The sequence below is a fragment of the Chaetura pelagica genome, unplaced genomic scaffold, assembly GCF_000747805.2.
Source record: "Chaetura pelagica isolate M959 unplaced genomic scaffold, ChaPel_1.0 scaffold101, whole genome shotgun sequence".
NCBI lineage: Eukaryota > Metazoa > Chordata > Aves > Apodiformes > Apodidae > Chaetura > Chaetura pelagica.
Window position 1 is genome coordinate 2,810,596 of NW_009952564.1, and position 18,101 is coordinate 2,828,696.

Here is an 18,101-nt window from a genome sequence, read left to right on the forward strand (position 1 = left end):
GCTCGGGGGGCAGCGGCTCCGCCCCGCCGAGCCGGGGGCTTTAGGTCGCTTTCCACGAAGCGTTCCCGCTCTTTTTTTAATACATATGCATATATGTTTTAAGCGAAAACGGCGTCAGCAGCTTAAACTCGGGGTTTTGTTTCCCTCCTTGCAACAGCTGAGCAGCAGGGGGGGGGCGGAAAGCAGCACCGAGGGCCTTTCCAGGGGGTCCGCGTGAAGAACTCGGTGAAGGAGCTGCTGCTGCACTTCAGGAGCAGCAAGCAGATGTCCTCGGGCCCCGCCGCCGAGGAAAGCAAGGTAACCAGCCTTTTCCAGCCCGGACATCCTGCCTTTCAGCGGCTGCTGAAGCTGGCGAATGAAGGTTTTATCTAGCGGGGATGGGGTCGGTGTTTTTCCTCCTGATGCGCAGTGGAAGAGCAGAGCTGGGAGGAAATTGAGTGAGGCTGTTTTTACTGCGTGAGAAGGAGGCACTTAAGTGTTCTCAGTAAGCTGTCTTCTCTGCAGGGAGTGGGGGGAAAGATGCGTTTGTGTTATGAAACCGCAGAAACTCCCTGTGAGCCCGAACGAGCCGGTTGGTTCCAAGAGCCGGGGAAGCTGCTGAGGAAGAGGGTCCTTTGTCGTGCCTGTGTGGTGGGAGGGCAGGGCCCTCCGGTCTGAGGAGACAGAAATATTTGTGAAAGATGGCAAAAAGGTCTGGGAAGATTGAAGGGAATCTTTGTTTAGAGGAGCCTTCCTGATAAGTGTTGTCACAGGAAAACTGGTCAGCTTATTAGTGTTAAAAAAAGTACGAAATCATTAGACCTCAGTAAGGAAGAGTTTCTTTCTCTAGGTTTTCTCGAATTTTGTGGTATTGTAACAACTGGCTTAAAAAGCCCTGAGAAAAATGGTGGTTTTCGTTTCAGTTCCATGGAAGTCTTTCCAGTTTCAAACTGTAATTAAAAGCAATTAAATTAGGGTTAAACAATCGTGTACTAGAATTGTTCTAAGGTATAGTCTGTGTTTATAGAAGCAAGTCTCTGCTTCTTTCTTCTTGTTTTTGTTTTGTGTTGTTTTTGTTGTTTTGTTTTTTTTTCCTCCCTGAAATGACATTATAATAATGGAATAATCTGGTTTTTTTCTCAAAAGGCACAAGGAGGATTGGTGAACTACGAGCCATACACAGGTAAAACCCCTCTTTTTTTTTTTTCTTTTTTTATAACATACACTGCAATAAGGTTTTAGAAGTTGATTGTAAGAATAACCTCCAAATGGATTCTAAATCAATTTTCTTTTTAGCAGAGCTGAAGAGCATACTAGGTCACAGTGGCAAAAGAAAGGCTCCTGAGCTCCTTTCTGATGGACCTTCTTTCAAACGCCAAGCTAATGTTCACTCACACCTCCTGGTAAGCTTAGAATGACTTTTTTTCCATACCTTTATTTTTCAGTTTGCTTTGTGATAGAATTACACATCTAACTCGCTTGGGCTTGCTTTGATTTTCCTTTTTTGTTGTGTTTTTTTTCCACCTGACAGACACCCCCCCAAACACCGACATCCATGGATAACGTGGAGGAGACACACAAAAACGACCCAAAGCATGACAGCAATTCCGATCTTCTGCAGAACATCATAAACATCAAGAATGAGTCAAGCCCCGTTTCTCTGAACACGGTGCAGGTTAGCTGGTTGCACACTGTCTCCAGTCACAGCTCACCTGGTGAGCAGTACCAGGACAGCCCGGGAACTTTCTCCCCATCTCAGAAGTACCAGCCATTCCAAGATCCCACCTCCCACCACATGCTTGATCCGCCGCAGCATTACCAGTTCCCTCCGTCGCAGAACCAGGATTTGTCACAGAGCTATCCTTCTGACCCCTCCATGGAGTACAGGCCGTTTGCTGCCAGTGACCAGTCTCCTGGCTACCAGCAGAATACCTTTGAGAGTCATGAGCTGCAGTACTGCCCGTCGCAGAGCTTCTCCTCCCTCTTGAATGACTGTGAAAGCTCAGAGGGCATCTCCGCTCCCCTCCAGCCACTCGCCGGTGCCCACCCGCAGGCTGATGTCAGCCCCCATGTTCCCAGCTTCAGCTTGCTTTCCAATAACATCTGTGGCAGCCTGGAGCGCAACGTCTCTGTGGCAGCTTTGAATGTCTCTCTACCTGACCAAAGCATCGCCAGAAGCACGACACAGCTGGGCAAGTCGTTTTTTCAGTGGCAAGTGGAGCAGGAGGAAAACAAACTGGCAAACATCCCTCAAGACCAGTTCCTTGCTAAAGACGCAGATGGAGACACGTGAGTGCTGTTTATTTCAGTGTTTCTGATGTGGAAGGTTAGGGAATGTTTCTGTTTGAGTTCTGGTGGACCGCAGGTTGTAATGAAAGCTGCTTGTTAGCAGGGTTTGTGTCACAAGTGTGGTAGTTTTGTTAATCAAATGAAATGTGTGGTCTTGCTTTCAGGCTGCGATGCAGAGATGCAGTATGTTGACTAGATAAGGAGTTTGTGTCGTCTAATTTCATGTACTTATCACTAGACTTTTATCTAGTAAATAGGGAGAAAAAGATTCTAATTTTTAGATGCTTTAAGTTGCCCAGTGAAGAAGGTGCCTGTATTTCTGTCTTAATCACCCAGATGAGGTCTGAAGCTGGTGGCATAACCCCACTCCCACATGTTTGGATCTTTGACAAGGCTCGAGCCCTGGATTGTGTGGTGGTGTAACTCTGTGTTTCCCCTCTTCCCTACAGCTTCCTTCACATTGCGGTCGCCCAGGGCCGACGAGCTCTCTCCTACGTCCTTGCGAGGAAGATGGCTGCCCTGCACATGCTGGATATTAAAGAGCACAACGGCCAGGTGAGGTTCTCCAGAGTCTGCTTTGTGTACCTGAGTGCTCTGTGTGTCTGGACCTTGAGGAGGATGTGGTGAAATGCTTATTTAATATTAACCCCGAGATTTAGCCTGCATACTAATATTAACCTTGAGCTATTAATACTTCTTGGAATCACCTTGAGCTGGTAAAGCTCTGCGCTCTGCTTCATTTGTCCTGGTTTCCTGGTATTCATAATCATTGCTTAAATAATACCAGGTAGCTAGGTTTTTTATTTGTTTTAGTTGCTCTTTCCTGTTAGAGATCAGATGACTAATAGTTTAAATTTTCTTCTTGATGTTTGCAGAGTGCTTTCCAGGTTGCTGTGGCTGCCAATCAGCATCTCATTGTGCAGGACTTGGTTAGCTTGGGGGCTCAAGTCAACACCACAGACTGCTGGGGCAGAACGCCGTTGCATGTTTGTGCTGAGAAGGGGCATGCCCAGGTCCTTCAGGTAAGAGCCAGGCAGGTGTAGTTCTGGCCTGTCTGCAACGCTTAAGCTTCCTATTTTTTGTCTTAGAAAACTCCAAAACTCCACTGCTTCCCTTATCTTTCCCTGTGTAGCCTTGCAAGTCTCTCTTGGGGCTTTACAGTGATGCCTTAAAGTCAGACTGAGTTTCACAGTAAGGTTTTCACCAATGCTGAAGAGTAATTTGGTGGAATCCTCTAGCGTGTAAACCCAATAGTAAGCCTTCTCTTGATGCCATTATTTATTGGAACTGTCTTCCAGTGATACTGTAGACAAGCTTGAGGAAGCAGTATGTGGTTTGGATAAAACCTAAATGCATACCTGTTTCCACTTTTGTAGGCAATCCAAAAGGGAGCCATGGGAAGCAATCAGTATGTGGACCTTGAGGCAACAAACTATGATGGTGAGTAGTAGTTCGTTTATGATTTACAGTTACAATGTTTTATGGCTGCTGATGTGAGTGTTATCCTGGGTCGAAAAGCAATAAAACGGAAGTGTATCTTTGCCAGGTTGAATTTTAGAATTACAGTTGAAATTACAGATAAAAACATGTTTAGTCTGTGCCTATCAGGATCTCTTCAGTCTTGCATGTGATTGCTGTGTTTGGCATGGAGTGTGTAGGTGTTAACAGGCTGTTGTTAAAGATGAGGGAGTGCAAGCAATATATTAGTGGATCCTAGAAGCTAGGATCTCTGACACTAGAGAGCTGTTGTAATTGAACCACTTTCTGAACGTAATAGCTCTTTGTAAAGTACATTTTGAAAAAAAAAAAATAAAATTAAAATCGATGCTTTTATTACTGCTGGCTGAGAGCTCACATTGGATTGCTGCTTAATTCCTCTGGCGTTGGACAACCCTGAGCCCTTCAAGGAACAATCACTGTTGTTTGGAAATGTGGCACCTTCCTTGGGCTTGATGGGGAGAGAAACTCCTTTATCCATACTTCAAACCAAGCAGCCAGTCAGTACTTTTGTATTGTGTTTGTTAATGATGTTTGTTGGTTTATTTGTTTTTTTTTAACATGTTAAGGTTTGACAGCATTGCACTGTGCTGTTCTGGCTCATAATGCTGTGCTGCATGAACTGCAAAACAGTCGGCCACCTCACTCCCCTGAGGTCCAGGAGCTTCTGCTGAGAAACAAGAGCCTAGTAGAAACCATCAAGACTCTGATACAAATGGGAGCATCTGTTGAAGCGAAAGTAAGTACAGTGACTTTGTGAAGTGCCAGATCCAGAGAGAATGTGAAGCAGAACATGTCCCTTTTTCCCACGCTACCTCTTGGCTTTCTTACAAAGGAAGTAGACTAATTTGAAAGCTTCCCTACAGCTTAATTTACTCAGGTGGAAAGAGAATTTCATTTATTCAGAACAAGGTATTATCAATGCAGATGAATCGTGGGGAAAGAGGGAGGCGACAGTCTCGTTTCTGGATTAAGAATTAGGCTATGCTGGGTGCAGCTGGCTCTGTCTTAGAAGTAAGAATATGAAGCACTGAGGTATCTGTAGTAAGAGGGTGCTGATGATACCTTGTTCTTGAACTGCAAATTTGAATCAAAAAGTGCTTCAGTTTGGGTCTGTGCTGGGCCAGATCATTACGTGGTGTAACATGTGATGTTTTGGCTATATAATCTTACTGCCAAATGAGATCTGGTTCATTGCTTGTTCATTAGATATTTAAATATATATTCAGATTGACTTTCAGTGAAACGTAGTGAACATACATTTGTTCAACACTCTGCTTTGGCTTACGTGTCTGCACGCTCATCCTGGACAGGTGATGCACCTGTAGGGAAGACTGAGAGTTCCTTTTTGTTTCATTAGGATCGCAAAAGTGGTCGCTCAGCTTTGCATTTGGCAGCAGAAGAAGCCAACCTGGAGCTCATTCGTCTCTTTTTGGACCTGCCCAACTGCCTGTCGTTTGTGAATGCAAAGGTACGATGGTTTTTCTGGAATGCAGTTATAAGGCGGGATGTGCACTGTGTGGCACTGCGAGTGTCCTGAGGAGTCATCCTGCCCTGCCCTTCCTTCACGGAGTTTCTTTGTCTTCTGCAGGCGTACAATGGCAACACAGCCCTGCATGTGGCTGCCAGCCTGCAGTATCGGGTGAGTCAGCTGGATGCTGTGCGCCTGCTCATGCGAAAGGGAGCTGATCCGAGTGCCAGAAACTTGGAGAATGAGCAGCCAGTTCATCTGGTTCCTGATGGCCTTGTAGGAGAACAGGTAAAAAAAAACCCAAATAAGCCCTTGTCTCTGATCCCATCTGTCACCATTTACACAAAAGCCTTCTTACTCTGAAAGTTTCTCTGGATTTTGAGTTGCAGCTTTTAAGGAAAAGATTCGGTAAATGCCATTTTATTCAGGGATCTTTGGTTTTAATGCTAGGATTAGGCAGAATATACAAAGACCTGCAGTTAGAGATTTCACTGGGAGCTTTCTTTTTTTCCATCTAAAAAGTTTTTTCCTGCCAAGTTAGTTTTTTTCATTGTAATCTTGCAATGTACTGAAGGTAAGATCCCTTTTCTTGTTCATTGCACTATGAACTGAGACCGAGTATGAAGTGTGGCCTGAGACCATGCTTTTGTTGCTCTTGTCAGTTAGTAATGGCAGTTCTTAGACTTGAATAACAGATGAAGAAAATCCCTTCTTCCTGTCAGCTATACAAACACATGATGACAAAGATGACTTGACCCAAGAAGCTAAGAACAGGAGCAACTGAGTAGTTACTGCCTTTCATTGGTTCAAACGTTGTAAAATTGGATCAATTCTGGTGTAACTCAACTCAGAACCTAGGTCAGATAAATGAGGAATGCAGAGCTAGGTCTTGTTTTTTTTTGCGATCACGGGTCATGTCAGGATGATGAATACTTATGTTGTCTCTTTTTCTCTTCTCCAGATAAGACGTATCCTAAAAGGGAAGGCAATTCAGCAGAGAATGTCGCCGTTTTAAGCTCCATGTTTCTTGGAGTTCAGCAACCTACACTCACTGTCAGTCAGGCAGTCCTAATGTATCTGTAAATAGACCATTTGCCTGGTGTGGGCAAATGTTAGTTGTTTCTATGAAACAAAAGTATTTTGTTCACTATCATATAGTGGGTTATAGAAGAGTAAAAAGCCAAAAACAAACCAAACAATCGAATTCTTCTGAGCAAACAGGAATATTTCATTCCCAAGTATGTGGAACATTTGCCTGAATACCTGGATTTCATAGCTACAGCAAGACTGATTTTATTTAAACAGCCATAGAGAACTTCTGGACAAATACAATTCTACAGGAAATCTTTCTGTTTGGAGAAGGCTGATAGATGTCAACATTGCAGTTTGTTTGTTCTTGTGTTTTTAATAACACTGAAATACTAAGTGCAAGGGAAATCAGATATTTTTGAAGATTAACATTTATTTATGTAACTTTGTAGCTTTCTTCCAGTATCTTGTGCAGGATTGTATATAGTCACTGACGTTGTACAGCTGTATAGTTGTAAATCTATCGATTGTTTGGGGAATGAACTGAAGAAGTAAGTTCCTTGATCTTGAAGTTGCAAATTGCATGTAGAGTTTTAATACTACACTGGTGCAAATCAGGTAAATTCTGTTGTTTTGAAAGACTGAAGACGAATGTAGAGTTAAGATAGATTGTTCCTAGCACTGATTTGTGCATGCTTTTGGAGTTGTTAGTAAAGCATGAGAAGCCATGCTTCTTCAGGGCACGGTATTGGTTTTTCTCGTACCCAGTAGAGGTTTTTGTTTTTGATGGGGCAATAGATTGAGAGAGAGGTCATTACTTTTATCATGTATATAACTTTGTTGTACTTTAAGAAATAACGATAATGATTCAGTGAAAGTATTTAGCATGTACTTGACTGTTGATGCATGCTAACATCTCTCCATGTCAATTATAATACTTAAATATGTGTAAGCCCCACTAGTGTCAGTAGGACTTAAGCATATGCCTAAGTAGTTTGCTGAACTGGGCTCTAGTTAATTCTAGAGTCTCAGTGTTTTTCACCTCCTAAACAGAGTCCATTTATGGTTTTACCTTATAGGTATAGTGGCTAGCTAAGTAATATTTTAAGTTAACGTTTCTCTATTTTTTAATAATTATGGGTATCAGTGCAGAATATATACTGATAATGGTGTATACTTGTGTTCTGTTGAAGAAAGCTTCATCCTCTGATCACTTTTCAAATGATTCATGCTGGGCTGTAATCCAGTAATATGTTCTCTATATGGTCTTTGCTCTTGCTGTTTTTGCATCACACGCAATTCTTTGCCATAACTATAAGTCTGTGCTGTTTTGAACAGTGTGTCTTGTAGACAAGTGAAGAAATCTGCTGTGTGGAGGCCTAGTTGCTGTGTATTTCTTGAAGGGTCTCATGTAACTTGTGTTTGAATAAATATGCTAATTAAATGTTGGTGGTTACTGTGTGGTACAAACAATGATAAAATCAAACTTGAGGTAAAACTGATTTAGCATGGTAATATGGAGAGGTTGTTGAAGGTCCCTTTGTTAAGGATGAAGTGAAGTCTGTCCATCCTGCTGCTTATGCTTTCTTTTGTTTGATGCTGGTTTTGAAGCTGGTGCTTGTGTGTTTTGGGTCATACACTGTGCAGTTGTATTGCCTGTGTATTTAATAGATTTACCCCAAATAGAGTTAATAGTCACCAGGTTGTCCAAATTGCAGGTTGTTTTGTGAACACTTGTCCTTGTGTACTTGAAAGTATGATAGTAGTTAGGATAACATAATGTTTTGCCCATTACTTCCTTGCCTTGGTCCTCACTTAGAGCTCGGGTACAAGTAGTCACCTCAGCACAGGTGAAAGTCTGCATGAGCAGATGAGGCTATGTATACACAAGGGGAAAAGACTCCTTGCTTCACAAGTAAGATGGGCTCTGAGCTGGCCATGACCTTTCAGGAGGAAAAGCTGTCATCACAGATGGTCCTTGCTGAGCATTGAACTGATGAGATTGGCAACAGTCAAGAAATGCAGGTGAAGCATTAGGATCTGTAGGAAAGGAACCGGAGCAAAAAAACAAGCTCTTCCATGCTACTGTATAAACCTGTTGTCCACCCCTGCCATACTGCTGTGTGGGATTAGTGTGTCCCCTCAGATGAAAGCATTTTAGGATTGGAGGAGGCCCAGAGGTGTGGAGGAGCTTCCTTGCAGGGGTTAAGAGAGCAAACTACAGCTGTGAAAGCAATGGCTGACAGCAGGTAGGACAGGTTTGCAGAGTCACATCAGGCCAGAGAAACTGGGTTGGGATGAACTGCTCACTGTCACTTCCAGCATGACACCTGGAGGCTATTAATGAAGGTACCAAGTACACAACAGACATCAGGACATGATTCCCTGAGGTAGTTGAACAATGTAAAAGCAAGATAGTAAAAGCAAGACATCTGCTGAGGTAGGGTGGGCTGGATGCACAGAAGGACCTTTTTGTGAAGAGTTATTAAAGAGATTAATCGTGAGACAGATTTCTCAACACCGTGTCTGTGTTGAAGTTTGAAGGTACTACAGGCTTGCCCTGTTCTCAGATCTTACCTGGGGACTTGCTGGTGGATGCTCTTGTGGACCTGATACCAGACAAGATTATACCCGTTACCCAAATAATTGTGGTTAGGCTTTTAGTGGTTCATGGGTTCAGTCTGGCTCCACTGATCCTGGTTGCACCTTTCATGAGAAGAAAATGTTAGAAAATAATCTTGCAGCCAGTTGAGTGCTTCAGGGGAGTGCTTGCAGACCCTTTCCTCTGCTCCTGCTCTGTGTAGAAATTCATCCCTGGAAGTATTGGTGTCTGAGGTAAGATAAGCAGGTAAGAGTGGGAAATGTTGATGAAGACTGGAAATGGAATTTAATTTCTAGTTAGGGTATGCAAAGATGAAATGGCACCTCTTTATGTGAACAGCTAATTGGGCCTAGATTGTGTTGAAGGTGCTGCCATCTGCACCTCTTCCTGCAAGTGACCCTGACTTTATGTTTTATTTTTTATTTGTATGATGAGCCTGATAGCACTATTTTCACTTCATTTCCATTTTCTTTATAAGAGGTGATTACACAGGAAAAATAATTGCTGATGAGATGTTCTGGCCCTTCAGATCAGCCCAGTCTGACTGCCTGGCACTCCTTTCAGGGTGGTGTTGACTGAGTCATCTCACAAAGGGATAAAGAACCTTTGGCTGGTAAGGGTGGCAGAGCATGTGTTCAGTCAGTGCTGGAGCATGAAGTAGGTGCTGCTGATGAGAGGCATTTAGGAAGAGGTGCTTGTGCCCTTCTGGAAGGAGCACTGCAAGTTAGAAAATTCCTGAGGGGAGACTGAAGTGTTTGAAGCTAATTTAATCTGCCTGAAGCTTAAATCCATTGTTTCAAGAGATCAGTTCTGCAAGCATAACTGACTCATTTTTCTCACCTATGATATTGGGAAGTTCTGGTGTATCTGATGTGTTATAACTAGAAACAATCCCTTTTAACTGAAGGGTAAGTGATGCTAAATATTCAGCAGGCTAGTAGCATTTACCTGAAAACTTGTGCTGGAAAAGTGCTGAATAGTTTTTATTGATGTGGATGCAGGCACACCATTTATTTCTCTGGTTGGAGTAGAGGCAGAAGAGACTCTGGCCTTGGGTCCAAGCAGGGATTTTGAGATACATGGAGCTTTGTTCTCAGGATGTTTCTGATTTGTTTGTCTAAGTAAGCCAAACGTCATGAAAGGGTTACTTTTTGATCTTTGTGGGCTACTCATCTGGCTGGAGTTGTAGAAGGTGGCAGACCACAGTTTACAAGAAATGTTCTGCTTCTGGGGATGGAAAAAGTACATTGCCCACATTTATTGTGCATTTTATATTTTTATCAGAGAAGAAAACATATCCAGGAAGTGCATTCTTAGAGATGTTGGGTGTGGCAGAAGTGACTTCAAAGATAAGACATAAACTGTTTGTTCTTCTCGCCTGACAGTTTGCTTATCTGGTTGCCTTTCTTTTTAAAAAAAATCTGTTCTCCTGTGCAAGGGAAGAGCTGAGGATGTTTAAAGTGCAGAAGTGCAGTGAATATGGGAAGATAAAGAACAGGTTCCTACAATTAAGTATCTGCCCAAAATCTGACCTGGTCTTTCAGTGCATTCAGAACAAATACTTGGGTTTTTTTCTGTTACCGTTCCTGAGTGTTTGGTGGTCTTGGCCTGAGACACTGCTGGCTTGGGATACAACTGACTCCTCATCAAGTTGGTTAAGTCTCATCCAGCCTCCAGTAGTTCTACCTTTTGATATTCACTATTAGGACAAGGGCCAGCATTGCTGGTGCAGACACTGGCCTGTGCCTAGGTTTAGAAAGGCAATTGGCACCCTCAGAGGTCAGGACACCTTTCAAGCAGCATCCCACCTCACTGTCCCACTGCCCTTAGAGCTACAGTGAGGGCTTGCCTGGCAGCATTTTGCTATTTTGAGAGGAAGCCTCTCTTAGTATCTTTTACATTCTTCTAAGAGATGAAACACTAATTTGAGAGGAGAAAGGTTTAGTTTGCTCAAGGAATAGACTGCTGATATTTCTGCAGCTAAATGAGGCAGAAGCAGTCCCTAAATGATCCTATCACCATTAGCAAAAAACTCAAGGCAGCGCTAATGAAAACTGACAACTGCACTAGTGTAGAGATGCTACACCAGATGTTGTCTCCTAAAATAGTTGAGTGTGGGGTTGGTTTTCTCCTTCAGGCACTTATCTTGGTCTTGCTGAAGAAAGGTAGTATAACCTGGGTTGTGTTCGCTTAGTGTGTATTTCGTTTAGGCTCTTATGATTAACAGGCTGATTAAATACATTTTTAATTTTTTTTTTTTAATTGTACCTGGTAAACCTTACTCTTAGCTCTGAGAACTCAATCTAAGCTGTTTTGAGAAAGTGGTTGCTGCACTAACCAACCTGTACTTCACACGTGGTTTTCCTCTCAGTTTCTGGTGAAATTTCTCCTTTCCCCTTTGCTAGTCAGAGAGCCTGAGGGAAAGATGACTAAGGTGGTGTTTTAGATTTAGGAGGGGGAGCAGACAACTGAATGAAGTTGCCCGTTTCCTCTGTAAACTTGACTGGGCTGTGAGTCAGACTGAAGGGTCTGAGTGAAATGTCTTCATGTGGATGCAGTGCAGAGATGCTGTTGTTTGTTTAATGAAAGCTTGTAGCTCTAGTCCAGACGGTTTTGGTCACATATATAGCCTTTTGCTATCATGATAGGTACTGTTTGGTAACATGGTAGGTCATGGCGCCAAATGCTGTGTGTTGGCTGCCTGTGGCTGGTTTTTAGGCTCTAAGTAAAAGATCTCTTCAGCTGTGCTGATCTCTTTCCATTGTTTTGACCTGGGAGAGAGATAGAAGTTGAATCATTTCAGTTCGTGGTTTCTTGAGATGGCCTTCAGTCACTGTTTATGTGGCTCTCAAGGCCTTTCTGGAAAGGCCCAGAGCTGCCCTATAAGCTTCAAATTCAAGCTTGCCATAAAAGAGGACTGGGACTAAATAACCATTGCTGTTTGTGGCCAGCCAGTAAACCCTGTGGAACTGAGCAGCTACATCTTGTTGTTATTTCAGGCAGACCACAGGTCCTTGCCCAAGGACTTTCACTCCACTAAAACCAGCTGAGTATGTGATGCCAATAAATTTGGGGTTTCTGTAAGAAATCTGAGGTTACAGCAATGGAAGATTGTGAGAGATGCTTATGGTGCTACCTATGACCTTGTCCTTTGCACTGAGCCACAGTTGGGTACGGTGTGTAGTAGTAAGAGCTGGGTCACCAGTGGCAGCTCACATATGTTTTTGAGGGCAAATGTTTAGGAGGAATTTAAGGAAAACCATCAAGATAGTGGTGCTATTATCATTATTCATTAGTAGATTCCCAGGTGGCTTCAAAAGCCAGTAATAATTACTGATCCCATCAGTGAGATAAGAAACCAGAGACAGAGAGGAGAAAAGAAGCTTGTCTGAAGATCCTGAAAGAACTGCAGGAACTTCATCCAAAGGCAGTGCAGGCTTGCAAGTATCCTTCTAGCTGCCTGCTCTTTCTAAGTCTGCTGAATAACACAGTGAGCAACGGCTGATCTGTAGGTTATCCATGATCCTTTTGTAAGTCATTCATGTTTTTTGTGCCCTCACTTCAGAGATCTTGTCTGCGATACCTCTTTTGCTCACTGCTGGGGTTGCCAAGCTGTTCAGGTCAACCATTGGACAAAACCTCAAAAAAGAGCTCCAAGCTCTTTTTCCCTGAGAAGTTTCATCTTTCGAAGCCATGATTGCTGGAACGGGAAGAGAAAAGACCATGACTAGGAAAAAAATACACTAGAGCAAATTGAGTATGCTGTGGCTGCAGGGAACTCTGAGCTAGACCCACATCTCTAGTCTTTCTGTTTTGGGAGCATTTAAGGCAAAACTATGAAAGCCTTTTTCAAGTGAGGTGAAATCTTCTGAAGACATTTTAAAAAGCTAGTAATGAAATATGCTTAGTGAGGGTTACAGAGAGTTGGAACAGGCTCCCCAGAGGGGCTGTGGAGTCTCCTTCTCTGGAGACTTTCAAGACCTGTCTGGATGCCTTTCTGAGTGATCTGCCTTAGTTTTTTGTTTGTTTTTTTTTGTCCTGCTCTGGCAGTGGGGTTGGACTCAATCTTTGGAGGTCCCTTCCAATCCCTAATATTCTGTGATAAATAGGTTTCACAAAAAAAAAGAAGGGAGAAGAGTCAAACTGTGAAATAACTATTTGTCTTATGAGCTTTTAATGGTGCTTTAGACATCACCATGGATGCTCTGATGGAGCTGTATACAGTAAGTCACTTTATTAGGCTGGGGGTGGGAAAATTCAGCTCAGGACATGGATGACTCACCAGGAGGTAACTGTGCCATTGGGTCAGTTGCTCCGATGCTCAGGATAGATGGACCTCTCCTAACAAAAATCGTAGAGGGAAAGAAAAAGGTGTCTTTAAAAGTGAGCAGATAGGAGGGGATGCTTTACTGCCTAGAATATACAGCTTTTATCCACCTATGTCCTTGCCCCTGGCCCTAGTCACAGGCTGGTATGGTTTTTCATTTTCTCAAACTTTCTCACACATGGCTGTGAATAAAAAACATGCATATGTAGAGTAAGTTTATAATATGGATCAATTTATTTTTGTACTCTGTAGAATTGTATGTATGTATGCATGCATGCAAAATGCAAGTATGTAAAATGTATTGTGTGGGAGTACATAAGGCAGCAAAGCTCTTTCAAGAAGATTAATCTTTTTATCCAGTAGTTCATTACTTCAGAAGATTTTCTTTCTTTTGTTAAAAATAGAAACTTTTCCCATACTATTCCCTTGGATTTGCAAATTGAATGTGCTAGTAAAGACCTGTAATAAAAAACAAAGGTCTACGGGAAATAAAAGTCAAGTTTCTAATGATTTTCTGTCCTGAGAATGAATGCCAGTGTTGAGTCTCCCATGCCAAATAAGGATGAAGTACTGTCCTCAGCCATTGGTGAGGATACTAATGTCATCCCCATTAATATCTCTGTAAGTCTCTGAGGACTAGGAAATCTTGCAGTCTTTTCTCTTTGTTCCCCTAAGGAGAAGGACCCCAGGAAAGGTGTTTCCTGTGCACTTTGTGGCACAGAGGGCTGGGCTGAGTTATCGCTGCAAAGGGCCGATCTGCCTGGAAAATGAGATGCAGCGCATAGAGCAACTTCTAGCCCTCACCCAGGGCTGAGACCTTCCTGTGCAACCAGTACTGCAAAGGCACTTTGTACCTCATTAGAGACACAGTAAACAAAGAATTTTCGTTTCTTCTTCCTTAGCTCTCATAATGAAATTTTATTACTGTAGTGGTTTTATCTGTCTCCTGATGAGCATGAGTGTCGTTAGCCTCTTTCCCACGCTCTCTGCATTAGTGTCTCAAAGCACTTCTCCTGATTTCATGGCAGCCCTTTCTGTCCAAGCCTTTTGTCCCCAGCTGTAAGTTCAGATTGGGCTGCAGTGGCTGCAGCTGAGCCCAGGGACAGCTGATGGGAGGGAGCACTGGAGCAAACCTGGTGACCGGCATGCGGTTGCTGGGCAGTGACCTCCTTTGGAGTGGCCTGAGCCACAGGACCAGGATTTTAAAGCTCAGATGCAGAGAGCAATGGGGTGGGTGCGTACCCTCCAGTTGCCTGGCCTTGGTCCTTGGACATGAGCAACTGAGAGGTATCCTTGCTGCAGGGACCGTGACAATTGTGCCCTGTTCATAGAGGCTGTACACAGCAAGAGCAGCAGGGGCATGGCTTATAAGCTTTATGTGCCTTCTAGGAAGGTGCTGGAAAGGTGCAAGACCCGTGAGGAAGGCAGCCTGCTCCTACTGCATCCCAGTTGATGCCTGGCCTCCTGTTTTCTCCCTCCCATGGGAGGATGGTCCTTTGCTCTCCAGGGAGATGCCTGGTTCTTGCCCCTTCTTCATGCTGCCTGTGCTTCACAAGCCCAGCAATGGCACCCTCCTTCAGGGACCTACTGCTGGCTGCTGTCCCCTGGAAATGCCTCCCTGTGGATGTCCTCGCCCTGTCACCCCACGCGTGCTGAGGATCTTGTGATGGCCTCTGCCCTGAAGAGCTCTTGGTCTAGACACCAGGTGCAGAGACAAGTGCAACAGGGGCCCTACTTCAAAAACGTGTCTTCCCTGGTCACTGGCTTGACATCCTTCCAAAGGCCTCCTGGCACAGATGGGTATTTGGGGGAGATTTGAATAAGGAGAGGGAGGAGGCCCAGTAGCTCCATCTGGGTCTCCATCAGCTGCTCTTCATTTGTGTACAGACTTTATATGCTGCTGTGTCGTTGTCCTTGTTATCATGCTGGTGGCTCTGGTTCTTGCTCTGCCTGTTTCTTTTGACTCCATTGTTGAATGTATTGCTCCTGGATTCTTTATACTCTTGCTGGCTCCTGATAAATTGCTGCCTCTTATTAGGCTTTAAATTATACCAACCTTTAATTATTTGCTCCCATCATATCTTGGTGCCACATCCTCTTCATTAGCATTGCCAAACTGGTGAGGACTCCTCTGTGTCTTTGTTTTGTGCCATTAGCTTTGCCTTCAGCTTGCTTGTGTCATTCTCTAATCTCTCCCTGCCCCTCCTTCCCCATCACCTTGTTTCTTGTGTTCATACTATTGAGCATCAGCCCCATCCTTTCCAGTGAACCTTCATGGTGTCACTGGAACCCTCTTGGCACATCCTGTGCCACCAGAACCCTGCTACCTCATTCCTCCACAGCTTGTGTCACACCTGCATTTTCCCGGTTGGAGGGTGTTGGTAGATTTCTTTTGCTCTTTTTTGTCTCTGCTTTTGTGCATGCTCTGATGTTCTCTGCCTGTCTGATTTCCCTCATCTCTCTTTGTGCTTTGCTAGGATTGTGGTGGGGCTTTTTCTTTTTTCTTTTTTTATTTTTTTTAATTCCTTCTGCTGGTGTCCCAGTTACTTTGGTGGGATACACTTTGTAACTTTTTCCTCCCTTTTGCTGCCAAAGTTAAATTTTGAAACCTGCTTTTCTGGTGCTGATGCTTCTTTGGCGCCTCTTCTCTTGAGCAGTTCCCAAGAGCCTCTTTCCTGCTGTATGCAGTCCACATCTAGCCCTGGTACTTGTTTTTCCATGTCTTGTGCTCAGTCTCCTACTTGGAGCACTGTGCCTCTGCTCAGGCAGTCAGGTCTTGCCTCTCCTTTTGCCTTTGAGCTCTCCACCTCTATCTCTCACAGTGCCTGCTTTGCCTCCTTGGCTGGTTCCACCTGAGCCCTAATCAAACCGATTTCACCCTCCTGGCCCCACATTTAGCTGCCTTTGTTACCAGCTCAGGCTCCCTCTGTTGTTAAGCATTTGGTTTCCAGTCACCACCCTCTCTGCTGTGCCCTGTGTTGCTGTTCTCAAGTCGCAGCTGTTCCCAGCCTCACCTTTGCAGCCATCTTATCCTTTGTTTGTTTACCCACTTGTGCAAATCCTACTGGCCTAAGCTCTCCTTTCCAGCAGCGCCAATGCATTTCATTTTGTGTCTGCTACTACTGAAGTGTTGACTGTGGAGAAGGCAAATTAAAACTTAGACTAGAAGAAGAAGGAAAACTGGTCAGAGGCAGAGACAGCCAAACCGTGCTGTGTCTACAATTAATCTGCTCCACCATCGCAGTCTCTTTCTTAAATTCCTCTGGTCATAACCCATTGCTGAAATGTTGAGTGCCTGCTTCTCTTCCCTATGAGCAGGTCCCAGCACTCATGCAGTCCCTCAGCTCTTGTGTCTTTCCTTCCTCCCTTGCTGTAGGCTGACCAGAGCCTGCAGGTCACCCTCCCGCTCGTGGGACTTTATCTAGAATGGTCACTCTGACATGCTTTGCATCCTGCCTCTCAACACAGGGACCAGGAGGTGCCTTGGCATTGCTATTTCTTACCTAAAAGTTAGCTGGGAACGTTTCTAGCTGTTGTCTGTATGCACCCTTCAGTGTTTTTTCTTTGCTGTGCCACAGCTTTGTGGCCTGGGTTGCGTGCCTCATGGAGGCTGCTGAGGCTGGTGGCTTTTTACTGGGACCAAGAAGTCCTCTGTGGTACAACCCTTGTGCAAGAGCCTTGTTCTCCCTGGCCAGCACTGTCAGTTCTCAGGACCTGTCTGCTTGCTCCTAGCATTTGGTGAGTTTGCGGGAATGATTCTGCCTATGTTAAGTCATTAGTTTAACTAATATTGTATATCTTTATTTTAAAAAATGCCCTTTGAGGTTGATTAATGAGGAGTGGGTGGAGATAAAATGAACTCTGGTTTTGCAGGTGAAACACCATTCCTTTAAAACAAAACAGTTGTAATGTTAAGAAAAATAAACCCACTTAAAACAAACCTCTACTTCTTCCTGTGGGGAGACCATTTCTCCCACAGAAAACTGTATTTTCTCTTTTTTTCCCATTTATTTATTTATTTTCAAAAAAGCAGCAACACATTCCCTGCATGTTCTTATCTGCCTGTCTTCTGTCTCCTTCTTAATAAAGTGCTAACATGGGTCACCAGGATGTAGCGCAGTGGCTTGTCCCTTTAAAACACCTCAAGTGTACGACAAGTCATAAAAATGCTGTGATGTCTCAGAGGGGAGGACACAGCTTTCTGACTCTCCTTTCATAGTGCCCCGGCAGGTACCAGCTCCTGTTACATCTCCTGGGGCCTCTTGCACAACGAGTTGTTGATTTAACAATAAATCTTGACAAACTTTCAAAACAACTTTGTGGAAATTGGTCCTCTCTACGAAGAAATGTGCATGAGAATGAGCACTCCATGTGCTGTACCCTAGCAGATGGGAGGCTGTATCCTGAAGCTGTCCTGGTGGGCTGCTATGGGGGGAGAGGGGGATGGTGCAGCTTTCCTCTGCCCCATGGGGCACCATCCTAGGCCACGGCTGGTAAAGACCTTGCAGACTGCAACAAGCCCAGCAGGAGCCTCCTTAGGTGTGGTTCCTGACTGTCATGTCCTTATCAGAAAGCTGTGGAGAAATCTGTGTTAGGCCTATTCTCTTGCTAAATAGAAGTTCAGCTTCCGAGTCTGTCTGTCTGCCTGGAAATATCTTTCCAAGTGGAGGTGCCTTGAGGGGAAAGGCAATGCAGAAAAACTCTGCAGCTCTTGCAGCCATCCTCACATCCAGTTTCTAATACCACCAGCCTCTCTTTTGGTGCATAGCTTGATAACATCTTGGCAGTACCCATGGTGGGAGAGGAATTTCCCCTCTGCTCTTGCAGAAATTACAACTGCAGCACTCTGTTCTGCAGTCTGCCTTTTGCTTTATCTTCACAAGTTGTGCTAGCCAGAAGAGAAGGCC

General features: G+C 44.1%; 1 protein-coding gene across 1 annotated transcript in view; it reads left to right on the forward strand.

Moving 5' to 3' along the window:
- The window catches only part of NFKBIZ (nuclear factor of kappa light polypeptide gene enhancer in B-cells inhibitor, zeta), a 7,656-nt gene extending 1,244 nt beyond the window's left edge, over positions 1-6,412 (forward strand). Inside the window, exons 2-12 of the mRNA XM_009993397.1 lie at positions 158-297; positions 1,126-1,162; positions 1,276-1,382; positions 1,511-2,268; positions 2,718-2,823; positions 3,144-3,290; positions 3,645-3,708; positions 4,335-4,504; positions 5,126-5,236; positions 5,357-5,524; positions 6,198-6,412. Coding sequence (XP_009991699.1) covers positions 158-297; positions 1,126-1,162; positions 1,276-1,382; positions 1,511-2,268; positions 2,718-2,823; positions 3,144-3,290; positions 3,645-3,708; positions 4,335-4,504; positions 5,126-5,236; positions 5,357-5,524; positions 6,198-6,251 — 1,862 coding nt within the window. The 3' untranslated portion in view covers positions 6,252-6,412. The remainder of the gene's footprint in view (positions 1-157; positions 298-1,125; positions 1,163-1,275; positions 1,383-1,510; positions 2,269-2,717; positions 2,824-3,143; positions 3,291-3,644; positions 3,709-4,334; positions 4,505-5,125; positions 5,237-5,356; positions 5,525-6,197) is intronic.
- Positions 6,413-18,101: the final 11,689 nt, after the last annotated feature.